This window comes from Salvelinus fontinalis, unplaced genomic scaffold, assembly GCF_029448725.1.
Source record: "Salvelinus fontinalis isolate EN_2023a unplaced genomic scaffold, ASM2944872v1 scaffold_0171, whole genome shotgun sequence".
Lineage (NCBI taxonomy): Eukaryota > Metazoa > Chordata > Actinopteri > Salmoniformes > Salmonidae > Salvelinus > Salvelinus fontinalis.
In genome coordinates, this window is record NW_026600380.1 from 83548 (window position 1) to 111510 (window position 27963).

General features: G+C 43.6%; 1 protein-coding gene across 1 annotated transcript; it reads right to left on the bottom strand.

The window, feature by feature from the left end:
- Positions 1 to 24757: 24757 nt before the first annotated feature.
- LOC129844091 (4-galactosyl-N-acetylglucosaminide 3-alpha-L-fucosyltransferase 9-like) lies at positions 24758 to 27602 on the bottom strand. Its single transcript, XM_055912465.1, has 2 exons — positions 27478 to 27602; positions 24758 to 26440 (listed from the first exon to the last, which is right to left on the bottom strand). Exon 2 carries the CDS (start codon positions 26433 to 26435, stop codon positions 25398 to 25400), a length of 1038 nt encoding a protein of 345 aa, XP_055768440.1. The 5' UTR covers positions 26436 to 26440; positions 27478 to 27602; the 3' UTR covers positions 24758 to 25397.
- Between the last annotated feature and the right edge of the window lie 361 nt (positions 27603 to 27963).

Sequence of the window (27963 nt, forward strand, 5' to 3'; positions counted from 1 at the left end):
CCATTCATCTAACTATTTCCAATTACAGAAAGTAGTGAACCTCAACTGTTCTATTTCTTTAAGAGAACAGTGTTATTCAGGGACTGATTTGGGGTGGCAGTGACCATATGGACATTGCTGACAGAGAATTCGGCGAAGTATGGCGGTAACAGATGTTGTAACCTGTTTATTTTTTGCGGTGCCCGAATTAAAACAGAAATAGAACAGTGTAGTCTTATGTGGGAGTTGGCTAATTCCGTGAGAAGCGTTTTTAGTGGGATATTTCTTTCATTGTGCGAAGAGGAACAGGTGTTGGACGCCAAACTGGGACAGACTGCTTATTAGTTGGTTGGGTACTTGTTTGTCCACTAACTTCTTGTTTGTTTCTCTCCTGGAATAGAAATAAACTAATTAAAAGGCTGTGCTACAGAAAGCACGGTAATAGTTTTCTTCAACTGCCAAGTTTATATTACATTTTTTGTTGTTGAAGTTAGTTAATCCGACACGAAATATTGACAGCTTGTAGTTCATATTTCCATCTGCCAAATTTCCACCACAAACTATAATCTATAATATACTGTGCATATAACATGGTGGATTATATGGTAAATATACACACATCTACATTATGTATCGCAAACTAGTGAAGACAAATAATCTGACAAGAAAGAGGAAGAACTGTGTTTGACAGATCCAAAGATCCTTGAGGATGAAGTGAAAGAGTCCCTCAGCACATCAAATGTTTTGAAGGGACATATTGTCACAAAGCAGATGTAGCACTCTTCCAATGGCATGGACACAGTCACACAGTTGACAGGAGAAACAATGTGTTGTATTCTAGTGGAATTATCACTGTGTGTGTGTGTGTGTGTGTGTGTGTGTGTGTGTGTGTGTGTGTGTGTGTGTGTGTGTGTGTGTGTGTGTGTGTGTGTGTGTGTGTGTGTGTGTGTGTGTGTGTGTGTGTGTGTGTGTGTGTGTGTGTGTGTGTGTGTGTGTGTGTGTGTGTGTGTGTGTGCTTGTGTGTGTGTGTTACCAAGGAGCAGCTTTTACAGCCTGGTGGAGCCTGATGGTAAACCACTGAGCTGCACAGAGCAACACTGAGCAGCACAGACAGTGCTCCAGGTTGGTAGAGAAGCCGACGAAGGCTTTACAAAGGGACATTACACCTACACACTAAAGAACTTTCACTCCTTTTGCTCCCAAGGGATGACTGCAGCATATCAACTCCCCCTCCCTTTCTCTCCCTCTCCCCTTCCCTGCATCTCCATCCCTCTCTCCTCTCTGTCTCTCCCGCTCTCGTTTCAGCGTGCAGGTATCTTATTCCATGTATTAAAAAGTGCCTGCGGTTCTCATCTGTTGAATATTTCATGCATTTAATTTTTCCAGGCGCTAAAAGTAACTTCCACTATGTCTCTCTCATTCTCTCTCTCTCTGTCACTCTCTCTCCTTCCCTTATTCCTGCTGTGCACACACATTTGGTGTAGATATATATTATCATTACATTCCCTAATAGCTACCTCCCTATTACAGCCTAGACATTATAGGCTAGTCTACAGTCAATCATCCAAACAGTTCTCAAACATGACCATTTCTGATTCTTCACATACTGTATGACTCCATTCTTTGACCTTGATCATCATCTACAAAAAACACATATAGTAACCTCTCCATGATGAAATGGCACATCATCATCCAGGATGGCATATCAATACGTTTGATGCACTGTTGTGATGGAGGTTATTGTGTAGCGAAAGGGAAATCAGAAATCATACGATGGCTTCCAATCGGCTCTATAGAGCCCGCCTACGTGTGGGCGTGTGAAGGCCAAACCTTCCTAATCACCATAATGATTAAAACGGGAGCCCAGCTGGCATTGAATATTAATACTAAACCAGGAACTGACAACACTGGGTCCAACAGGCAGAGCAGCATCAGCAGTCCATCCATACATCTCTGAATGAAGAGGAAGACAGACCAATCAAATGAAAGAAGGGCCTTTTGAAAATCAAATTAAACTTAATTAACTCACCTTTAGATGCTCCCTGTTTTTCATTGAGCCATACATTCAATCTCCCCGCTCTTATACATGTGACCCTTTACACCGGACCGCGACCCTTTTCTGAACCCGCTGCTCGCCACATCCAGTGCTAATTCTCACTTCTGTTGTCGTTTAATGTCTTCCATTTATATATTTTTTATTCATAGAAATGTTTTTATCTGCTTCAGGTATACATCCGCATCACATTCCCTACTGATTTAATTAGCCTACATGAGCCGAGTGGGAAGGAGGAGGATGGGAATAAGTGGGTTAAGGGTGGAGGGCCAAGTGGTAGATCCAGCTCTGCCAAGCATTCCAAACATTCCCAGCGTTCCTATGTTATTGGGCTGATTAGGAGCTGAACGGGGTGGAGACCGAGTGGAGGGGCTATGGGCTGCAGTCAGTCAATCTGCTACAGGTCTCTGGGCCTCTCATTAGTCTCTGATTGATCACCCACTGCAGCCGCACCACTCTATTAACTGCACAATATAATTACAACAGCACAAAAATAATTCTAACACAAACACACACACACACACACACACCCCCGGCGACACCTGGAACCCAGAGATTTCCTTCTTGAGAGAGTGAGAAGGAAAAAAGGTGAGAAATGAAATGAAAGTATTTGAATAGAAGACCATGAGAGAATGAAAACAATGCAGAAATCTGTCACGGTTTGAGCTGTACACACTTTCTCTCCCCTCAAAACTTCTGTTGGAGGTGTGTTCTGTTGGAGGTGTGTTCTGTTGGAGGTGTGTTCTGTTGGAGGTGTGTTCTGTTAGAGGTGTGTTCTGTTGGAGGTGTGTTCTGTTGGAGGTGTGTTCTGTTAGAGGTGTGTTCTGTTAGAGGTGTGTTCTGTTGGAGGTGTGTTCTGTTGGAGGTGTGTTCTGTTGGAGGTGTGTTCTGTTAGAGGTGTGTTCTGTTAGAGGTGTGTTCTGTTGGAGTTGTGTTCTGTTGGAGGTGTGTTCTGTTGGAGGTGTGTTCTGTTGGAGATGTGTTCTGTTGGAGGTGTGTTCTGTTAGAGGTGTGTTCTGTTGGAGATGTGTTCTGTTGGAAGTGTGTTCTGTTGGAGGTGTGTTCTGTTGGAGGTGGGTTCTGATGGAGGTGTGTTCTGTTGGAGGTGTGTTCTGTTGGAGGTGTGTTCTGTTGGAGGTGTGTTCTGTTGGAGGTGTGTTCTGTTGGAGGTGTGTTCTGTTGGAGGTGGGTTCTGTTGGAGGTGGGTTCTGATGGAGGTGTGTTCTGTTGGAGGTGTGTTCTGTTGGAGGTGTGTTTATTGTCTTTACATCTGGATGTTGTTTCGATCGAGAGCTCGGCTGGTGATTATTGTCAAGTTCATTTTAGTTCATTGAATCGTGCTTCTTTATTTCATTCAAATTCAATGTGAAAGTATCCTTTTGGGGAACCCAGTGCATTTGGAAGAAGTACCAATTATTTGCTCATTAGAAGATAATCAGAAATCAATTAGGTATTTAGTTTATATTAAAGGCTTGGAGAGAAACCACTTCAAATCCAGACATTAAATATACACTGAGTCTATAAAACATTAGGAACACCTTCCTAATATTGAGGTGCACCCCCCTTTTACCCTCAGAACAGCCTGAATTTGTCAGGGCATGGACTCTACAAGGTGTTGAAAGTGTTCCATAGTAATGCTGGCCCATGTTGACTCCAATGCTTCCCACAATTGTGTCAAGTTGGCAGGATGTCCTTTGGGCGGTGGACCGTTCCTGATACACACGGGAAACTGTTGCATGTGAAAAATCCAATAGTGTTGCAGTTCTTGACACACTCAAACTGGTGCGCCTGGCACCTACTACCATACCCTGTTCAAAAACACTTCAATCTTTTGTCTGGCCCATTCACCCTCTGAATGGCACACATACACAATCCATGTCTCAATTGTCTCCAGGCTTAAAAATCTTTCTTTAACCTGTCTCCACCCCTTCAGCTACACTGATTGAATTTGATTTAACAGGTGACATCAATAAGGGATCATAGCTTTCACATGGGTTGGCCTGGTCAGCGTATGTTAAGGAAAAAGCAGGTGTTCATAATGTTTTGTCCCCTCAGTGCAACTTATAAAACCTTTTTTTATGGAATGGAATAAAATCATTAAAGTGGGAAATTATTACAATAAAATTATGTGTGCTAGTATCTATAAGGGATTTTTAATTAATTTCCTCATACCTCTTGTGATTTTTCCCCCTGATTTGCAATTCATAAGTGAGAACCTTAGAAAAGGTGACAGCGATCTATTATTAATGATTGGCCCGTACAGTTCCAATATATCACCTCAGCCCCTAACACACCACAAATTACTAATTCATAAGCCATAAATAAGCAATACAAATGAACTGTGTATGCTTGCATTTCTACATACTAATTTCCTCATAAAGCCAGATCCTAATTCATTTTATTGCCATCCATATGTCTTTAGTTAGTTACCAACAAGAAACGAGTGTAGCTATGCTTTAGCATCACCTTGATAGTACTGTCTGTACCGTACAGTAGGTGACTAAAACATCACTAACAAGCCGCTAACTACCACAGCCATGATAAGATAAACAGAGACAGAACCGGAGGGTCTAATCAACACAGATCTTAAATGAACTGCATTTTAATTAGGCAGCAGACCCTAACTGCCACATTGCATCAGCTCCTTGTGGTAAGCCTACTGATGGTAAACCTTCAGGCTACTGATGGTAAACCTTCAGCCTACTGATGGTAAACCTTCAGCCTACTGATGGTAAACCTTCAGGCTACTGATGGTAAACCTTCAGCCTACTGATGGTAAACCTTCAGCCTACTGATGGTAAACCTTCAGCCTACTGATGGTAAACCTTCAGGCTACTGATGGTAAACCTTCAGCCTACTGATGGTAAACCTTCAGCCTACTGATGGTAAACCTTCAGGCTACTGATGGTAAACCTTCAGGCTACTGATGGTAAACCTTCAGGCTACTGATGGTAAACCTTCAGCCTACTGATGGTAAACCTTCAGCCTACTGATGGTAAACCTTCAGGCTACTGATGGTAAACCTTCAGGCTACTGATGGTAAACCTTCAGCCTACTGATGGTAAACCTTCAGCCTACTGATGGTAAACCTTCAGGCTACTGATGGTAAACCTTCAGCCTACTGATGGTAAACCTTCAGCCTACTGATGGTAAACCTTCAGGCTACTGATGGTAAACCTTCAGCCTACTGATGGTAAACCTTCAGCCTACTGATGGTAAACCTTCAACCTACTGATGGTAAACCTTCAGGCTACTGATGGTAAACCTTCAGGCTACTGACGGTAAACCTTCAGCCTACTGATGGTAAACCTTCAGGCTACTGATGGTAAACCTTTCTGCTACTGATTGTAAACCTTCAGCCTACTGATGGTAAACCTTCAGGCTACTGATGGTAAACCTTCAGGCTACTGATGGTAAACCTTCAGGCTACTGATGGTAAACATTCAGCCTTCTGATGGTAAACCTTAAGGCTACTGATGGTAAACCTTCAGACTACTGATGGTAAACATTCAGGCTACTGATGGTAAACCTTCAGGCTACTGATGGTAAACCTTCAGCCTACTGATGGTAAACCTTCAACCTACTGATGGTAAACCTTCAGGCTACTGATGGTAAACCTTCAGCCTACTGACGGTAAACCATCAGCCTACTGATGGTAAACCTTCAGGCTACTGATGGTAAACCTTCAGGCTACTGATGGTAAACCTTTCTGCTACTGATTGTAAATCTTCAGCCTACTGATGGTAAACCTTCAGTCTACTGATGGTAAACCTTCAGGCTACTGATGGTAAACCTTCAGGCTACTGATGGTAAACATTCAGCCTACTGATGGTAAACCTTAAGGCTACTGATGGTAAACCTTCAGGCTACTGATGGTAAACATTCAGGCTACTGATGGTAAACCTTCAGGCTACTGATGGTAAACCTTCAGGCTACTGATGGTAAACCTTCAGGCTACTGATGGTAAACCTTCAGCCTACTGATGGTAAACCTTCCGCCTACTGATGGTAAACCTTCAGGCTACTGATGGTAAACCTTCAGGCTACTGATGGTAAACCTCCAGGCTGCTGATGCACTACAGAGCTACAGGAAGTCAAGGGTGTGAGAGCAACATATGAAGGTAGTTAAAGAGGTCAGCAGTATTAGCTGGATTCTTTGAGACCATGCAGGCCACCAGCTGTGAGGAGAGTCTCTCTGTGGTTGGGTGGGGTGAAGGTGGGGCGGTGGGGCAACCTGAGGTGAGGTGCTGGAGCTGGGAGAGAGATTGGAAGGGGTACAAGGTTATATACTGAATGTGTGTGTGGATCCTGGGAGGAGAAAGGAGTTGAGTGCGGGTCTGAACTCTGAAGGAGCTAACAGAGCAACCTCTGCGCTGTTGGGGTCAGGATACGAGTATGCAGGGGTTTCAACCTCTATCCAGGCACCAGCCCCCGGGTGCAGATCTAGGGGCTATCAGATATGGAATGGAATAAGAGATCAGAGATGGGCCAATGGATACAACCCTAACACCCGAACACCCCTATCAGGCCTCCTCCACAGTCCAGAGGACCAGCTCCATCCCTGGCTGAGTCTGAGCCTCATTGGTGGGCTAGCTCGGCTCACTCACACTAATTAAAGGTTAAGCCGGTTCCCCCTCCATCCAGCAGGAGCAGCGAGAGGACAAGGAATGCATAATTTAAAAAGCCACTGTAATTACTATGTTTCAGCACGCAATCATATGGAGAAGGTGATAGGGAGGAATATGGAGAGAGATGGAGAGAGAGAGAGAAAGAAGGACAGAGAGAGAGAGAGAGAGAGAGAGAGAGAAAGAGAGAGAGAGAGAGAGAGAGAGAGAGAAAGAGAGAGAGAGAGAGAGAGAGAGAAAGAAAGAAGGCCAGAGAGAGGAGAGAGAGAGAGAGAGAAAGAAGAACAGAGGAGAGAGAGAGCGATAGAAGGTGGAGAGACAGATTTGCAGGATGAGCTAGAAAGTGCATGATGGAGAAAATAAGGAGGTAAGGAGATTTTTATCTTGTTTTTTTTCTATTAAGTTGTGTTCAGCAATTTAGAATCTGTTTTGTCAGTGTATTTAATTTTCAGTGTGACTTTCATTAAAATATACCCCTCCCCCACTCGCACCACCAAAAAAAGAAAAAACACCAGCTGAATGAGGTTCCGTAGATTGGTGAGGAAATATAATCACACATAATATCACAGATTCCCAGTTATATTCTGGATGTGCACTGAATTCAATTGGAAGGGGGACTGAAGGCAGCTCTGAAGGCATGGTTTTCCAGGGTTTAGGTCTGGGTGCTAATCCCCAGTCAGTGTGGTTCTGGAGGTAAAACACATCACCGTGCTCATACTCTGTACAACACTGTATTGGTGTAGGGCTTAGGCCCCTAGCTGCAGCCTCAGCACTGAAAGCTGCAGACATTTTTTTCCTTGGGAGAAGAATACTTTTTTCACTCCTTACTCCACTGTCGTGCTTTTGGACGCGTGTATTTTGAGGATTAGTGGCTTAATCGACCTTGTAATGGGGAGATCAGAGCAGCGTGCAGGCATGGAGAGAAGTGCACACACACACAAACAAACACACACATAGTCATACACACACACTCATACAAACACTTACTCGCACACACACATTTAAACACACACACTAACATTTGCACACAATCATACGCGCTATGACAGATGCAGGCCACCACAAATATGAACATACACACAGCCCCCCCACCCTCCCCACCCCACACAACCCACAGACACACACAAACAACGCCCACCCACCCTTAGAGTTACTAACACATTGTGCTGCAGACACTTACAATATGTAGACATATAGGTAAATGCCAAAATAAAGGACACACCACCATCTGCCAGAACAGCTTCAATGCACCTCGGCATACATTCTACAAGTGTCTAGAACTCTATTTGGAGGGATGCAACACCATTCTCCCATAAGAAGTTCCATAATTTTGTGTTTTGTTGATGGTGGTGGAAAACACTGTCTCAGGTGCCGCTCCGGAATCTCACATAATTGTTGAATTGGGTTGAGATCATCTGGTGACTGAGACACACACACACACACACACACACACACACACACACACACACACACACACACACACACACACACACACACACACACACACACACACACACACACACACACACACACATACACATACACTCACACACACACCGTTTAAACCCCCCTATGCTCCTTTGAGACCCCTCTTTCAAAGTCACTGCGATGTCTTCATCTAGCCATGGTAAACAACATTATGGGCAACTGGTCATTTTTATACATGACCTACACCTGCGTGGAGGCACATGCTTTCAATATACTTTGTATCCCTCATTTACTCAAGTGTTTCCTTTATTTTGGCAGTTACCTGTACACACAACCTATTAGTGGTATTGTACTCCCCACTGCATCCTTTACAATGTAATTGTGGGAACAGTGTCCAAGGCTGTGTAGTCTATGGTCTTAAGGGGGTCAGTGTAATGTCTCTCTGAGAAATGAGGGTCTGGCTAATGATTCAGTGGACTCTAGGGGTCAACAGCACAGTGTGTTGTACAGTGAGTCATCTCACATCCCCTCCCACTACAGCTTTTCATTTTCACTTTACTCCCTCCCTCCCTCCCTCCCTCTCTCTTTGCCCCTACCCCCCCCTCTCCATCACTCCCTCCCTCTCTGGGGGGTAGCCCAGGCCAGGTCTGTGTTCACCCTGCTACATTGGCCTCGGGGGCTGGGGGGTAATCCCAGTGTTATCTGGTATCAGCGGCGATAGCGGGTTCCGGTGCAGCAGAGATGATAAGATGACCAAACAGAGTGGATCATTAGAGCGAAGACATTGTGTAATCATCTCTCTAATCTCACACACTAATCCCCCATCTCTCTCCAACTGGCCAAGCGATCCAACGCAGGGGTGCATACGGGTCTACCCGCCAGGCCGGCACACAAACACAAGCACACACAGATGTGCATACACACACAAGTGGATGCGCACATACACACACACATACACACACACAACACTGCCGCCACCTCTTTCACCACTTTCTCCCTCTCTCCACAGCCTACTTTTTTTTGTTTCTAAACTAATAACAGACTGGGTGCACATGGGCAACCCAGAGGAAAAAATCAATACCCTCTCAGACAAAATCAAGATTTCTTTTATCCTGACATTCTTTTTTTCTCTCTTTTGCTTACCCTCCACTCTAGCTCTCTCACACTCTCTCTGGCTTTCTCTCTCTTCTGCAGCAACATTTTGTTGATCTCTGTGGTTGTCCAGGGAGTCCCATGGACTAGTGCAGCAGGACTTCCACTGCTGGATCTGAGCTGCTACTCACCCATTCTAAAGGTTGATCGATTCAGATAATAAGCTATGTTCCCATGACGCCCATCTTGATTCCCATTGCTCTCTGACCCCTACCCTGGCCCCAGTACATTCCCAGAGGATTCCCAGGTTGTCTGACTTGATAGAGTAGCAGGGTCAGGCATCTCCCACAGCTGCTCTCTGAAGGAGAGGGAGGACCGGCTGGATCAACCCCAATACTTCTCACGGCCCAGGGATACCAACCCCATCCACTGGTGAAGCAGAGAGATAGGAGCCTAGAGAGTAATCCATCTCCTACTACTGTTACTGTAGTAGGAAAACACACAGAGAGAAAAAGTGAGAAATGAGAGAGATATAGATAAGAGAGAGAGAGAGAGATAGAGAGAAGAAAGAGAGAGAGAGAGAGAGGGGGAGAAGAAAGAGAAAGATAGAGAGATGAGAGAGAGAGAGAGAGGGAGAAGAAAGAGAGAGAGAGATGAGGGAGATAGAGAGAGAGAGAGAGAGAGAGAGAGAGAGAGAGAGAGAGAGAGAGAGAGAGAGAGAGAGAGAGAGAGAGAGAGAGAGAGAGAGAGAGAGAGAGAGAGAGAGAGAGAGAGAGAGAGAGAGAGAGAGAGGGAGAAGAAAGAGATGAGAGAGAGAGAGAGAGAGAGAGAGAGAGAGAGAGAGAGAGAGAGAGAAAGAGGGAGAAGAAAGAAAAAGAGAGAGAGATGAGAGGGAGAGAGGGAGAAGAAAAAGAAAGAGAGAGAGAGAGAGAGGAAGACAGAGATGGAGTCACTAGAGTGTCTGAGCCGAGCCGACCAGACTGGCAGTCTTCTCCAGCGCTAATGGGAAACACAGCTAGAACATTATTGTTACTGAGCTCGTCCAGATGGACAATAGTAGAGAGAAAAGACCTGAACAGAGGAGGGGGATGAGGGGGAAGATGGCCGAGGGGGAGGAGAAGAAGGAGGAGGAGGGAGCGGTGTTCACTGGCTGGCTGGAAGAATGTGACGAGACGTCGAGGCGAGGAGGGGAAGAAAAGACAGGAAAGGGAGGAAGAAGAGACAGATATAATGCGCCGTTTTTGTCTGTTTGTCTCTAAAACCTCAGGCAAGTCCGTAATGCCACTGTCATGCCAATGAAGCCTGTTTGAGATTGATTGAATTGACAGAGGCAGCCAGTGAGACAAAGATGGAAGGAGAGTGAAGGGGTGAGAGGGAGAAAGGCGCCAGAATAAGGAAATGGAAAGCTCATTACAACCCCTTTTTTTTTTATAGATCTCTCATTTTGTCTCTGCACTTTGTTTTATTTATTTGAAGTTAGTGGCTTAATGAGATCCCTGAGGTACGAAAGACAGCTGAGAATGAGGAAAGGAGAGAGAGATAGAGGGGGATAGAAAGGGAGAAATAGACTGAGGAAAGGAAAGATGGAGGGAGGGATGCAGGGAGGCAAAGAAAGGGAGTCAGGAGAAATAGGAGCGTGAAGAAGTGGAGAAGGGTGAGATAGGAGAAACAGGGCGTAGGCAACGGTGAACCAGCTCCCTCTAAAGTAGGGTTTACCAAACTCGGTCCTGGGGCCCTCCCTGGGTGCACGTTTTGCGCTACACAGCTGATTCAAATAATCAAAGCTTGATGATGAGTTGATGATTTCAATCAGCTGTGTAGTGCTAGGGCAAAAACCAAAAGGTGCACCCAGAGGGCCCCAGGACCCAGTTTGGGAAACCCTGCTCTAAAGTACAGTACGTTGTCCTGTAAAGATCAAGAGAATGCCTCTAACATTCTCCCTCTCTCTTTAACAGATAGACACCAAAACTGCAGGGGACAGATAAAGGTGTGTGCGTGAGTGAGTGAGTGAGTGAGTGAGTGAGTGAGTGAGTGAGTGAGTGAGTGAGTGCGTGCGTGAGTGAGTGAGTGAGTGAGTGAGTGAGTGAGTGAGTGAGTGAGTGAGTGAGTGAGTGAGTGAGTGCGTGCGTGCGTGCGTGCGTGCGTGCGTGAGTGAGTGAGTGAGTGAGTGAGTGAGTGAGTGAGTGAGTGAGTGCGTGCGTGCGTGAGTGCGTGAGTGCGTGAGTGCGTGAGTGCGTGAGTGCGTGAGTGCGTGAGTGAGTGAGTGAGTGAGTGAGTGAGTGAGTGAGTGCGTGCGTGCGTGCGTGCGTGCGTGCGTGCGTGCGTGCGTGAGTGAGTGAGTGAGTGAGTGAGAGAGAGAGAGAGAGAGAGAGAGAGAGAGAGAGAGAGAGAGATGCAGATCCCTCACCCCACCCAGACTGAGAGGTTTGGCCACAATGCAGATCTCTCACCCCACCCAGACTGAGCGTTTTGGCCACAATGCAGATCTCTCCCCCCACCCAGACTGAGAGGTTTGGCCACAATGCAGATCCCTCACCCCACCCAGACTGAGAGGTTTGGCCACAATGCAGATCTCTCACCCCACCCAGACTGAGCGGTTTGGCCACAATGCAGATCTCTCACCCCACCCAGACTGAGAGGTTTGGCCACAGTGCAGATCCCTCACCCCACCCAGACTGAGAGGTTTGGCCACAATGCAGATCTCTCACCCCACCCAGACTGAGAGGTTTGGCAAAACCTCTCACCCCACCCAGACTGAGAGGTTTGGCCACAATGCAGATCCCTCACCCCACCCAGACTGAGAGGTTTGGCCACAATGCAGATCTCTCACCCCACCCAGACTGAGCGTTTTGGCCACAATGCAGATCTCTCCCCCCACCCAGACTGAGAGGTTTGGCCACAATGCAGATCCCTCACCCCACCCAGACTGAGAGGTTTGGCCACAATGCAGATCTCTCACCCCACCCAGACTGAGCGGTTTGGCCACAATGCAGATCTCTCACCCCACCCAGACTGAGAGGTTTGGCCACAGTGCAGATCCCTCACCCCACCCAGACTGAGAGGTTTGGCCACAATGCAGATCTCTCACCCCACCCAGACTGAGAGGTTTGGCAAAACCTCTCACCCCACCCAGACTGAGAGGTTTGGCCACAATGCAGATCCCTCACCCCACCCAGACTGAGAGGTTTGGCCACAATGCAGATCTCTCACCCCACCCAGACAGAGGTTTGGCCACAATGCAGATCCCTCACCCCACCCAGACTGAGAGGTTTGGCCAGAATGCAGATCCCTCACCCCACCCAGACTGAGAGGTTTGGCCACAATGCAGATCCCTCACCCCACCCAGACTGAGAGGTTTGGCCACAATGCCGTGGCACCCGGCCAGCCCTTTGTGCCGAAGCAGAGCAATGGGAAACAGATGCCACATAAAATACCCTGGCAGGGGGTTTGTTTATTGATTCATTTGTTGTATTTACTCCCTTTAAACAAAGCTGGATTACTGCGCAGTCAAATGTGCACTGCAGTTGTTTGTGTGTGTGTGTGTGTGTGTGTGTGTGTGTGTGTGTGTGTGTGTGTGTGTGTGTGTGTGTGTGTGTGTGTGTGTGTGTGTGTGTGTGTGTGTGTGTGTGTGTGTGTGTGTGTGTGTGTGTGTGTGTGTGTGTGTGTGTGTGTGTGTGTGTGTGTGTGTAAGAGAAAGAGACAGAAAGAGTGTGTGTGGTGTGTGTCATGTGTGTGCATGTGTGCGTGATCGCACAAGTTCGTGTTGTGTGTCACATTGGAACACAGTCTACCGGTGATCAACGTCGACATCTTTGATGTCCCTGTTTTCCCTGTTTCTAGCTCTTAGACAAAAAGCGTTGATGTGATGTGATAGCTGTGCTGGGGAGACTATACCAACCACTATTACACTGGTGTTCAGCTAGAAGTTCACAGGAAAAACACTGACGTAATAAGCCCCAGGGCCTGTGGTTAAACTGCACATTTACTGCTGGGTCTGCTGCAGGTGAAACGTCTCTACTTCTCTCCTGTGTTCCACTGAGAGCGTCCTTAGCTACGTCCTCAGGTGCTCTACACCTGAAGTGGAGGACGGAGAGAAAAGAGGAGAAGAAAAGAGGAGAGGAGTGGGAGGTAAGATCTCTCCAGTCTCCCGGCCCTACCTGGAGTGACTCATCAACATGATCTGTCTATTTTTACTCTGAGTCTCTGACACCAATCTACTGTAATGGAGAGGAGACATTTCCTCTGCTTATTCCCTAATTGCACATGGTGAAGTGGGAGCAGGGTGCTACTGTGTTTTCTCCTTCTCGAGAGTTCATAAGAGCCAGTTCTTCAACTCCTGACCTATCTTGGAGCTACTTTTTTTTCTTGTGAGTAATCGACTTCCTCTCGCCACTCAGACGACGTCTGTCCAGCTCTTCCGTTGTGGCTCCCGGCCTCCCACTCCGCAGCCAGCCCACTCCATTGTAGCCACCACTCCGCAGCCAGCCCACTCCATTGTAGCCCCCACTCTGTAGCGCTCTGCTCTGCTCACGTTGAAGTCACAGAGGTTGCCAGCTGTCTCATAACTGTCAAGCACTCACTTTCACCACGCTGGGTTGTCGGTGGCGAGCTCGACACAGCACACCTCAAGCTGTTTTTTCCCATCAGTAGGTAGAGGGGTGTAATGAAAAAGCATGTGTGACGAATTGAGGGTGAGGGTGAGAAAGCAAGCAAGTGGAGGAGGAGAGGAGATGGAGATTGGAGGGCAGAGAGGAAGAGGAGGAAGGTGTGAAGAAATGCAGAGCTGTGGGGATCGGGAGACCCGAATCAGCACTTATGCAAATGCACCGTGGCGCTAGCCCCCCCCCCCCACACACACACACACCTGTAAACAGCCACCCTGCATGTTTGTGTTTGTTGTGGAGCTGTGAGTATCTCCCATATTGCGGTGTCATCCAGGCTACAGTGGGCTGGTGGAATAGAGAGACCCCCTGTTGCGCACAGAGACTATTACATGGTCTAACAGAGCTCAACTAATAACCTACACCAGATCATCCAATTCCCACTTCCTCCTTTACAGATCATCACCTATCAGGGGAGCTGGGGCACTCCTACCTCGACTCCGATCTACACCGCTCTGCTCTGCTCTGCTGGTAGCCTCTCTTTCTCGCTATCTCTCTCACTTCTCTCCTCTCTCTCTCTCCTCTCTCTCTCTCTCTCTATACTTCTGTAGAACAGGTAGCGTAGAGATGCGGTCTTTTTTTTTGTTTTTTGTTTTTTGTTGGGGGGGTGGATCAGCTTAATATTGCGGAAAGAATGTGGCTTTCAATGTAATTGTCTGCATCATTTCCAATCCCCCATATTTTTTGGGGTAAATATATATATCCATTCACGTATGCATACATATACACATATATACATACACATACCTACATAGACATACATACTTTTTTTAAAGAGTATACCTTTATTATTATTCCCCGCAAACCCTACCACCGATCCCCCAATTGGAGTAAACTGATAAACATTTCTGTTTTTACCTTCAATTTATACATCTTATACACATTTTACAGACACAGTCTACTTTATAATAGTTCTCTCTTGTTTGTTCTTAGTCCTTCCTCTATTTCTGTTGTCCATCCAGTTTGATTTCCACTTGTAACTGTGCTATTTCACAATAGCTCCGCACCTATACACATTTCACAGATCCCGTATGCCCTACATTGTTTATCTTGTTATTAGTCCCACCCTTCAGCTCCACTCAACCTTTCCCATCTATCTTCCAACATCATCCATTTCGGATTTTTATTTGCCATATATTTTTCAACTGTGCTGTGATCCTTCACAAAAGATTTGAATCTTCCTATTCTCACAGCTTCCATGGATTGTAAATTAAAAATAAACATTTTTGCTAAAATAATTATTATATTATTGATTGATTGACTATGGCTTTTCAAATCCCCCAGTATTGCTATCTGTAGCGTTAGTTCTACGCAAATGTTGCAATTCTTCAACCATTCCTGGACCTGTGACCAAAAACGAGCTTCATGCGGACAATACAATGACTCTGCCTCCTCACAGCAGAATCTACAGAGCTGGGAAGATTGTATCCCCCAAATATATAACATTCTATTAGTTGCAAGAATTTTGTACAATAATTTAAATTGAAAAATTCGAAGTTTTGAATCCGGCGTTGTTTTGCGTATCAATTCATAAACCATGTGCCATGGAATGGGTACATCGAAAATCTCTTCCCAACTATTTTGCAATTTATATGGCACAGCTGTAAGTTTTTTGGTCCTTAAATGAAATTGGTATATGTTTTTATTTATCACACTTTTCTTTAACCATTTATGTTCTTTAATATAAGGCCGACATACAAGTTCCTTACTTTTATCCCCTTCCACCTGCCTCTTCCATTTTTGTGGTAATGCTGCAATTAATTGGTTGTAATTTTGGGTAGAGCAGACATTTCCATATGTCTGTGTTAGCTGCATGTGTGACATTACTCCACCAGTCCTATTTATGATATCATTCACAAAATTATACCTTTTTTAAAAATATCTTCGATAAATACAGTTTTTTTTATCAATTACTATATTTGAATTTAACCACAAGATTTGTTGTACTATTTGTTCCGTCCTTTCAGGTGGATTAAACTGAAAATGCAACCAACTTTCTAAGGCTTGTTTAAAAAATAAAGATATTTTGGAAATTATTTCCTTTTCAAGCAACCGAAAGGGAGCAGATGTAATCTGAATAAAGGGAAAAAGGCCCTTCTTGAACATAGGATGAGACATTCGTACCAATCTACTAGAGAACCAGTTTGGACTTTTGTATGACTGATGCCTTTAGTGAGAGGTCTAATGCTTTAATATTTAATAATTTCTGCCCTCCGAATTCATATTCTGTAACGGTCCTGACCTGTTTTATGTTGTTTTTTGTATATTGTTTAGGTCAGGGCATGTGTTTTGGGTGGGCAGTCTATGTTATCTGTTTCTATGTTGGTTTTGGTTGCCTGGTATGGCTCTTAATTAGAGGCAGGTGTTTTGCGTTCTCCTCTAATTAAGAGTCATATTTAGGTAGGGTGTTCTCACTGTTTGTTTGTGGGTGATTGTCTCCTGTTTCTGTGTCAATGTTACACCATACGGGATTGTTTCGGTTTGTTCGTGCGTTTATGTAGTCTGTTCCTGTGTCGGCGTGCTTTGTGTATTTGTAAGTTCGTTTGTTCAGGTCTGTCTACATCGTTTTGTTATTTTGTTAGTTATATCAAGTATAGTTCGTTTTCGTATTAGTTTGGTCTGTTTTGTTTATTTAATAAATAATCATGTATTCACAACCCGCTGCGCCTTGGCTCGATCACTACACCTCCTCTTCTTATGAAGAGAGAGAGGAACGCCGTTACATATTCGTTATATAAATAGGCCCTTTTAATTTTATCTGGCTTGCCGTTCCAAATAAAATTGAATATTTTTTGTTCATATAATCTAAAAAGCAGGTCACTAGGTGTAAGCAAATAGATAAACTGTGATATGATTAAAGAGTTAATCAGGGTGATTTTCCCACAAATAGACAGGTATTTTCCTTTCCATGGTAGCAAGATCTTATCTATTTTTGCTAACTTTCTATAAAAATTTATTGGAGTGAGATCATTTCTTTCTTTTGGGATTTGTATACCGAGTATGTCCACATCTCCATCAGACCATTTAATTGGTAAACTACATGGCAATGTAAAATGTGTATTTTTTAGTGATCCAATACGTAATATGGTACATTTATCATAATTTGGTTTTAATCCAGAGAGGATAGCAAATGTATCTAGATCCTCTAAGAGGCCGTGGAGAGATTCTAGTTGTGGTTTTAAAAGAAAACATGAATCATCAGCGTACAATGACACCTTAGTTTTTAGGCCCTGGATTTCTAATCCCTTAATATTAATGTTTGATCTAATTTTAACAGCTAACATTTCGATGGCAATAATAAATAGATATGCCGATAGTGGACAACCTTGTTTTACTCCTCTAGATAGTTTAAAACTTTCTGAGATGTAGCCATTATTTACTATTTTACACCTAGGGTTACTATACATCATTTTTACCCATTTTATAAGAGATTCCCCAAAATTGAAATATTCTAGGCATTTATATATAAACTCCAGTCGTACTTTATCAAAAGCCTTATCAAAATCAGCTATGAAAACCAGGCCTGGTGTCCCCGATATTTCATAGTGTTCTATTGTTTCCAGTACTTGCCTTATATTATCTCCAGTGTATCGTCCATGTAAAAAAACCTGTCTGATTAGGATGAATAATATCTGACAAAACTTTTTTTATTCTATGTGCCAAGCATTTTGCTAGGATTTTTGCATCACAACACTGAAGTGTAAGAGGTCTCCAATTTTTTAAATGGACTGGATCTTTATATATACCACTTGGGTCCTGTTTCAGTAATAATGATATCACACCTTCTTGTTGCGTGTCTGATAATCTATCATTTATATAGGAGTGGTTAAAACAAGCTAATAATGGTCCTTTGAGTATATCAAAAAAATGTTTGTATACTTCCACTGGTATGCCATCCAGTCCTGGAGTTTTCCCATCCTTAAAGGCCCCAATTGCATCAAGTAGTTCCTCCTCTGTAATTAGGCCTTCACATGAGTCTTTCTGTACAGATGTTAATTTTACATTATTATTAGGGAAAAAATCCATACAATTAGTTTCAGTTAGTGGAGATGGAGGAGCCTGAAACGAAAACATATTCTTAAAGTACTTTACTTCCTCTTTCAAAATATAATTTGGTAAATCATGCGTGACTCCATCATTTGTAACAAGTTTTAATACGTTTTTTTTGGTAGCATTTCTATATGGAAGATTGAAAAATAATTTGGTGCATTTTTCCCCATATTCCATCCAGTTCGCTTTATTTTTATAATATATTACACTGGATCTTTCTTGAATAAGTTCCTCCATTTCTTTTTGTTTTTCCTCTAACTTATTCTGTGCCTCTATGGTACCGTTTTATTGTTATCTAACTGTACTGTTAGTCCTTCAATTTCCTTTGTTAATATGGACTCTTTTGATCGAAACTGCTTTTGTTTTATAAATCAGTACTGAATTGCATGGCCTCTAAAGGCACACTTAAAAGTGTCCCATACAATATGGGGATCTGCTGTACCTATGTTATGTCTAAAAAAAGTCAGTTATAAATTCTTCTGTCCTAGTTCTAAACAATTTATCATCTAGTAGGCTTTGATTAAATTTCCAATATCCTCGCCCACGTGGAAATTCTGTAAGAGTAATATATATGCCAATTATGTGATGGTCCGACCGCATTCTGTCCCCTATCAAACACTTTTTAACTTTTGGTGCCAGAGAGAATGATATAAGAAAGTAGTCAAGGCGACTAGCTTGATTAAGCCTCCGCCATGTATATCTCACTAGGTCAGGGTATTTAAGTCTCCATATATCCACTAATTCCAATATATACATGACATTCCTGATTTCCTTAAGTGCCTGAGGGTGATAGTTTGTAGTGTGATTTCCTTTCCGGTCCATAGAGGTATTTAAGACCGTATTAAAATCTCCCACTATAATAATAGAGTCTAGTGTTGCTTGTAGAGTTGATACATTCTTATATATATTGTCAAAGAAGCTTGGATCATCATTATTCGGACCGTATAGGTTAATAAGCCATATATGTTTATTGTCCAATAACATATTTAAAATAATCCATCTACCTTGAGGATCTGTTTGGACAAGTTGCACATTTGGATCAAAGTTATTATTAATTAAAACCATCACCCCTTTTGAATTTCTTTGCCCATGGGAGAAATATATTTCGCCCCCCCAGTTCTTTTTCCACAAAACTTCATCTAAAACTGTCGAATGGGTTTCCTGTAAACAGTAGATATTATAATCTTTCTCTTTTAGCCAGGTAAATACTGATCGTCTTTTCTTATTATCTGCTAAGCCATTACAATTGTAACTGGCTATACTTATTTCACCACTTACCATAATGAGACACACCTTTCAATTATTTTTATCAAAATATATGTTTGTAAACGTCCTATTAAAAAGTAACATAATGATTGAGTGTCTATATAGTTGTACCATGACATTTGCATCTCCACTAAGCAAACCTCTAATTGGTCCCCACTATTCCACCCGCCAAAAGCCCCCATCTCGAGTTGGGTTGTCATCCCAATGCCCGGCAGACCACCCCCGACCCCCCGCATCGCACAGCCCCGGACCGACTGGGATCCATCCTTCGAAAAGTGCACACAGCGCCATCCACCGAACCGAAGCAGATCCATTGCCAAATGCATTTCCATCGCCCTCACCTCGATTTTTATTACATATTGCTGTGAATCATCCTCTATAGTCCATAACATCTTTTACTTCTTCCTTCGCAACAGTTGTGGGATACACACATACACCCACACACATTCAGCCCTTACCCCCACACAACCATAAGCTCACCCTCTCAACAATTGCACCATCCCAGAGCCCAACTCAAGATGGGTCATGATTTACAAATGTACTTGCAGTTGCAGCTGCATGAGAAAGCCTGCAAGACCGCGCAAAAAATGAGCATAAATGTAGAGATTTATTTACCATTGTCACATCCTAGATGATGGAGGTCAAATGTACACCTTCTTCCTGAAACACCCACAATACGGTCATCCATTTTGACCATGTTCTCAAGCATCTCCATGCAGTCCGACTTGATTTCGTGCCACCAGGGCCACAATAATATACCCCCTCTCTGAATGTCCGAGTGTGACCCCCTCCCCATGGGTTACTGCAGCTAGTGTTGAGATGCGGTCTTAGGGCAGAGATTCAGCGGGAGGCAAGAGGCTCTGATGCAAAAGTGTCCATATTTATTTACAATGCTCAATAGGTGACAGGCAGTGACGATTGTTTACCAGACTTACTTCTCAAACAAAACAACCAAACTCAGCAAGCCTAGAACAGGCTTACCCTGTAGCTTTCATAGCTATTACAGGTTGGGGGTGTAACTCGCTCAAGCAGCCACCCGCCTTGAATTCCTCCCTCAGTCTGTGTTTTATTTTGATCCCGTCGGCTGTTTGTTGCTGTTAATCTGTTTGATTAGCTGTCATGGAGCTCCAAAACAACATTTCACACCAAATAGGTGGTTTTGGTGGTCGAGGACATCTGTCCCTTCTGCAAACATGATTCACACACAAATTCACAAAAAACGTAAGGCCAAGCCTACGTACAGGCAACTGCCAAAATAAAGGAAACACTAGAGTAAATGAAGGACACAAAGTATATTGAAAGAAGGTGCTTCCACACAGGTGGTTCCTGAGTTAATTAAGCAATTAAAACATCCCATCATGCTTAGGGTCATGTATAAAAATGCCCAGTTGAACATTATTTTGGCTACCCTGGCTAGAAGAAGAGATCTCAGTGACTTTGAAAGAGGGGTCTCAAAGGAGCATTTGTAGTTTAAAGGTTGTGTGTGTGTGTGTCAGTCACCAAATCTCAAAACAACTGAACACATATCGGAGATTCTGGAGCGGTGCCTTAGACAGCGTTTTCCACCATCAACAAAACACCAAATGATGGAATTTCTCAGAGAAGAATGGTGTTGCATCTCTCCAATAGAGTTCCAGACACTTCTAGAATGTATGCCAAGGTGCATTGAAGCTGTTCTGGTGGATGGTGGTCCTTTGTTTTGACAGTTACCTGTACATAGACTCATCTGATCCCCACCTGGTTGTGTGTTCACTCAGGCACTTTCTTATATGTGTGTGTTTGTAGGGTCATGTTTGTTCGGGGGTTGGTGGGGGCCAAAAAAGCTAGAACCGGTTGACACCGTCCCCATTTGTGGTATGAGTGCTGTTTATATACATTTGGTTTGCTTTGTGGACAGTTATTTTTTGTGTCTCTGCCTTTGTCCTGCTGGTGGTGATTGAATCAATGCTATTGACTGACCTTCCAGATAAAGAAAGATGACACGTGAACATCATCGTATTAAACAGTGCAGTCGTGTATTGACTTTTTAATGTTGCTGTTGGACCCAGGCAAAATGGCTCACTGATTGTGTTTTAGATCAGAGACAGTGGCAGCTTCTAAAATGGACTGTTAGGGTCTGCTTCACTGCTTTCTGCCAGGAACACAATGAAACCAACACAACAAGGACTGTCTGGGGAGGGAGGGAGCATAGGAGGCTGGTGGGCGGAGCTGTAGGAGGACAGGCTCATTGTAATAGCTGAAATGGAATCAATGGAATATGGTTTCCATATGTTTGATACTGTTCCATTACAATGAACCCATCCTCCTATAGCTCTTCCCACCAGCCTCCTCAGAGGGACGTATTTCCCACAGATCACACAAACCCACAGAATTTGAAAACAAAAATCAAACGTTGATAAACTTCCATATCTGTTAGTCTAAATACCGCAGTCACAAGATTTTTGGCCCGTTGCCATGAGATAAGGGAAACCAGTGGAGTGCAAACATTGTAAATACAACCTATATTTATCTACCTGCACATTATTACAACACTGTACATAGCCAATAATATAACATTTGAAATGTCTATATTCTTTTAACTTGTGAGTGTAACGACCCTTACTCCTTCTCCTCATCTCAGGAGGAGGAATTAGACAGCCGTTACAGAGAGTGTAATGTTTCCTTTGTTTGTCTTTTCCATTTGCTTTGGCAATGTAAACATGTTTCTCATGTCAGTAAAGCCCTTTGAATTGAATATGAGAAAGAGAGAGTGTTCTCTGTACAATCAAAACAGGCATTTACTAATCTACCAGAGTTAGAGTTCTGAACTACACACTAAAGCATGAAATAGAGCAACAGAATGAGATGTAATGAGATGACTATGAAAAGTGAGAATGGAAACAACCTGTTCAAATTGCATTATCCCATGTAATGTAATCATCAAACAAGTGTTTATCCCTGTCAGAGGTTGCTGATAACATTTTAAACAATACGTTGGATTAACCATAGGTTTGCCAGGATGGACATGAGAAAGGGATGTGTTTTGGAGAGGGGGGTATTTTGGGGGACTGTAAGTGAACATCACTTGGGAAGTGTGTGTGTGTGTAGCACCAGTCTACATGGAACTGTAGTAGTTATAGTAGGGGGAGGTGCATTGACTGACTGTCTGCTGTTTTTTCACCAAGCTGTAACATTTTACCACACCAGACAGAAGCTCCCTCCCCCACTCGTTCCCTCATCTCTTTCTCAAGTCTCTCACAAAATGTACACACACACACACACACACACACACACACACACACACACACACCCTTGCGTCAACCCTCCTTCCATTGCCTCACTCCTCCATTTTTTTTCCTCTCCATCAACTCAGTGACACTCAGCAGTGAGCCGTGACATTACAGAAAAACAGAGAGGGTGGTAGAGAAAAAAGAGGGAGGTTGGGGAAGTAACACACGAGAGGGAGGAAGTTGAAAGGGAGGAGAGAGCTAAATTTACAGCAAGCAAGCGCGCGAGAGAGAGTGGTAGAAAACAAAGTGAGGGACATGTGATTTCTTCAATGTCAGGAGGTGACGTGGGGACGGCTGTTGCTGGGGGTGAAGGAGCGGTGAAGCAGCAAACTCGATGGCCCACAGATCTGATGAGGGAGTGGTCCCCTTGAAAGAAAGAGCTCAATAATTTACAGCCAGGGGGGGGGGGGGGGAGAGAGCAGCAAGAAGAAAGGATAACAGAGAAGGGACTGGTAGGAGACAGCCATCAGTAATGGACAGGTACACTACATGACCAAACGTATTTGGACACCTGCTCATAGAACATCTTATTCCAAAATAATGGGCACTATTATGGAGTTGGCTGCTATAACAGCCTCCACTCTTCTTGCTTCCATTCAGCCGCAAGCACATTAGTTAGTTTGGGCGGTTAGGTCTGGTTTGCAGTCGGCATTCCAATTCATCCCAAAGGCATTCGATGGGGTTGAGGTCAGGGCTCTGTGCAGGCCAGTCAAGTTCTTCCACACCAATCTTGACAATCCATTTCTGTATGGACCTTGCTTTGTGCACGGGGGCAATGTTATGCTGAAACAGGAAAGGGCCTTCTCCGAACTGTTGCCACAAAGCCAGAAGCACAGAATCATCTAGAATGTCATTGTATACTGTAGCGGTAAGATTTCCCTTCACTGGAACTAATGGACCTAGCCCGAACAATGAAAAACAGCCCCAGACATTATTCCACCACCAAACTTTACGGTTGGTACTATGCATTCAGTCAGGTAGCATTCTCCTGGTATCTGCCAAACCCAGAGTCGTCTGTAGATGTATTCTACCCCTTTTTGAAAAACAAAGAGCCAGTCCCATGACTAAGTCTCAGAGTAAGCATTGTCATCTATCTCATATGTGTTACCACATAGTGAGGTAATGACGACATCAATATGGGAAATTAACCGACATTCGTGGAGGTCGGAGATAGAAATAGACCGGAAACATAGAAATAGGAGGTAGAAAGTGATATTCTAATAGTTTCCATGACCAAAACATAATGAAACGCGCAGAAGAATGTGGGGGTTTTCTGTATGTACTGTACAGTTAATAAAGCATTAGAAGGGATCCATCAAAGGGCAAAGGGATATAAGAATGGGTGAAAGTTGTGGGCAGACTTAAGAGTTCTTCATAATGCTGTCATTTTACACTCATTCCCAGGGCTACATTCTATTCTCTACATTTGAAAGAGCCGAAGAAGAAATCATGGAGTTGTTCATAAGTTTGGGTGATTATAGCCATAGCTAATTAGCGGCAGGTTTCAATTAAACCATTAAGCAACAAGCTAATCTCCACCATTTCTCCAACCTCTCATTTGAGCTCAGATATTCATTCATTTGACAAATGGTATTCATTTTCTCACATATATAAATATTCATATTCACACTGATGCAAATGGTTTTTCAACAACGTAACGTGCACGTGTACAGTGGGGTTGCAGTGCTGTCTAGTGGTCGCCAGGTGTACTGCAATATATATTAATTTACGTCTTTTAAACTCCCTTGGGTGGCAGTAAAGAGTGGAGTCTCAAACTCCCGCATTGTATTGTATTGGAACAGGTGTGTAAACTGGGTTTAGTAATGTCATTGTGCTGGAGACCACTGTACTACATTAATCATACACTGAATCTCAGTCTTCTCTGATCAATCACTGTTGCCTAACAGTGGAGCGAACAAGGTCCCTTAACGTGTGAAAATACATGACACATTCATTGTGACAACCTAGCAACCATAGTACAGTAAAAGGTAATTGCCTAACAACTGTTGACAGTACAGGGAGTACTACCTGTATATGAGTGAGACCTACCATATATTACCCTTTATCACTTTCCCAATCACATGGTTTGTTAAAAGCAGGACTGATCGCAGTGGAATCTCTTAGAGTCTATTCCAGTGACCAGAGGGAGGAGAGCTATAGTACCTTCAATAGTAACCAGATTTCTCAACAGGTATTACAGTTCAAAACCAAATCTTTCTCACAGTAATGTTAATAGGGTCTTTCCACCAATTTGGTGCCTTTTGAGAAGTGTAATTTTGGCAAAAATAACTTTTGATTTCACCTAATTTTAACAGGTTGTCTAAAAGAGCACATGTTCAACTATAAAAAAAAACATTTTCCCTCATCTCAAAAAAATGAAAGACTATATTAAGGGCCTATTAAATGTCAAAAAAGTAAAAGGGCTGATGATTTTTTCTTAAATAAGCCATACATCCACTTGTGACAGGGGAATGGAAGGTTGTTGCAAAAAGGAATGGCAATTGAATGAAAGCCTGTCTCTCTATGAGTAACACGGTTGACGTGTTCTGCCCGACCCGCTCAGTTTTTTCACCACGAAACAGCCAAAAAGAGAACCAGCTAATCTGCTTTTACTCTATGATTTGACCTATTAGATGTTCTATTTAACAAAAAGGAATAGTTTCAACATTAGTGGAACGACCCAATAGTAAACAGGCAGATAGCGTTGGTTGTCACCACCACACTGTTTACATCAGTTAACATGTGATAGAGCAGTAGCAAAAGACAGAAGAAAAGTAAAAAATATTAAAATGACTTGTAACGCCCCATTAATTGTTCAAGTGGGGAACGTTCGGTGAAAGTACTTTAATTAAATATAATTTTTGGCACTTCTGCCATTGTGTAAAAGATACATTTTGCTCAGTTCCCCCCCATCCCTGACTATGTAGAAGTGGATATTGTTTATTTGTAGTAGATTTGCTCCAAGTGTCTCAGCATCACTCCTCCCAGAACCATTTATAGAGCTCAGCAACCATCCGATTCTCAGGGTGGCCTCTGATGTACTCACAGCTGTTGCAGGCATTCTGAATGGGGAAGCTGTTGATGCGGACTGTGTGGATCCTCTGCCACTTGAAGTATTTACGGTACATCTCCTCATTCTCGTCCAAGAAGAGGAGGTGTTTGGCCAGGGCTCTGGGCGAGCGGAAGTCATCCACATGGATGAAGGAATCTCCAGGGATGAACTTCTCATAGTTCCCTCTTGTCGGGCCCATGACCACTGGAACAGCGCCCAACTTGAGAGCGTTATAAAGTTTTTCTGTAATGTAGTCCTTATGGACGGAGTTCTCAAAAGACAGGTAGAATTTACAGCTGGCCACGATCATTCTGTATTCACTAAGAGATACCTTTTTGTTGAAAGGGTCCCCGTAGGTGTGAATCCTGATGAATTTGCGCAGCTCCATGTAGTACCAAGTCCTCTTGTGTTTTGGGTTCCAGTTGCTAACGATCCAACAGACCAGTCGGTTTTTATGCGGGACAAACTCCTCCGTCTCTTTAGTCCGAGGGACGAGAGATCCATAAGGCAAGTTGATGTCTGCATCCTGCCTGTAGTTCAAAGTCACATTAAACAGATTTTCCAAGCCAGGTATTCTATTGGTGTGTGCCGGGGATTCGAAATTCATCCACACCCACTTCTGGAAGGAGGGCCGTGGTTCTTGGGGCAGGTTGGATAAATCCTCTTCGATCTCTCTGTGGTGGATGAGAACTGCATCCGCTTGACTGTACAGCTCTCTGTCCGCCGTCAGGTGACAGCCTTCGATGTTGTACAAGGACCTGCAGGAGTTCAGTTTGAAGGGATGGTCAAAGGGCCAGTGCCAGACCAGCACGGTAACGTCCTGTTTGTGCTCTGCCTGGAAGTGCTTGGCCAGGACAGGGAGCCAGGTGATAGCAGGTCGGTACAGTAGACAGGTCAGCAAGCAGCCCAGCAGGAGAATGCCCATCAGGCGCCGGTGCCCAATTGGTCCAAGACACGTCATTTGGCCTGTCAAAAGGAAAGACTGTTTGTTTATAAGTTTATTAAGAACAGGCAAACACATCTAATCACTATTATTGCATGTATTCGTGAAGTTAACAATGATTATTTTAGCACGAGGAATACTGGTCAATCATAAACGCAGACAGGTTTTAGGGTGAGGGCAGACATCTGCTGACGAGGCTAGTTCTCTATCAGCGGACCATTTCATTGGTTCACTAGTCATGCATATTATGTGGTTGTCATAACAGTAATCAAAGTCAATAAGACAAGCTTAGGTTTCTGTTAGGTTAGTGACTTCTGAATTGACTGAGGCAGTGGTTGTCACTAAGATCCTGAGTTCACAGGACATGCTTTCCATCCAGAGAAACAAATTAGCCATGTGGTCAAACTAAACAAATACTCTGGATACTTATCCGGGCTATTGTGTGTATAGAGTCCACCCTCTGAAACAGAATATAGGATATATCAATAACTAGGATACAGTAAGACTATTGAACTAAGGAGTCATGGGACCCAATGTGTTGGGGGCTGGGATTTCACCCTTGCCCGGGGTAATTAACTACAGGTTGCAGGATACGTAACCTAAAGGATTACTAATGAGAGGACAGATTCTACGTAAACATACGACGCAGTCAAATAAAGACAGCATGTTATACAACGGGAAATACCAGAGTAGGCAATAAATGACATGGTAATAACAAACCTGTGTGACTGTTTTGATACCAACAAGTTGCCATAAAGCCAGCTAATATTTAAATACATGAATATAGCTATGTAGGATCTATACACACGGTATCTGATAAAACGTAAATTCCGATGTTCTCTGTTTCAACTTGTCTGTTAAAAGAAACACAAAATCCTTTTAACACAACCAATTATACAGACTTGATAAAAGACAAACGCATAGGACACTCAACACTAAATCAGACAGACTGAGAGACTCCATTCAAACATAGAGAACAACAGCGACATCCAATAATGAATATCTACACCACATTCCACACTGCTCTTCAAGGAAATAATATACTGAGAGGGGTGCTTACCTGCTAGCTTTGAGATTTGACTTTGAACTGAAACAGAATGATGTTGCTAGCTTTGACTTAAAGCCACACCTGACACCTAGCTGAGTCACATTGCACTCATGTGCCTCCACATCCTTGAGTGAGAATAAGCCTAGAACTGGTGTGCAACTGCAGGCAGAGGGACAGCCTCTCTAGCCTTTGCCCTTCATGTCACACCTTAGACACACTGCCCTCTTCCCTGCCGTGTGCAATTTGTCAAAGAAATACACACCTTCATAATGTGCTTAGTTTTGTCAATGTGGGTTGGAGAGCGACGCACCTGTAGGTTCTCACTCCAGCCCCAGTTGTAAATAACCTGGTGCAGTTTATCAACCAGCTAATTATTAGAATCAGGTGCGCTAGATTAGGGTTGGAGCGAAAACCTACAGGATGATAGCTCTCGAGGAACAGGGTTGGAGAGCCCTAGTATATGATGTGTAAGTAGTGTCATGAAATGTAAATAATATT

Coding starts and splice junctions, on each gene's coding strand:
- LOC129844091 (XM_055912465.1), bottom strand. CDS start 26,435: ATGACGTGTCTTGGACCAATTGGGCACCGGCGCCTGATGGGCATTCTC.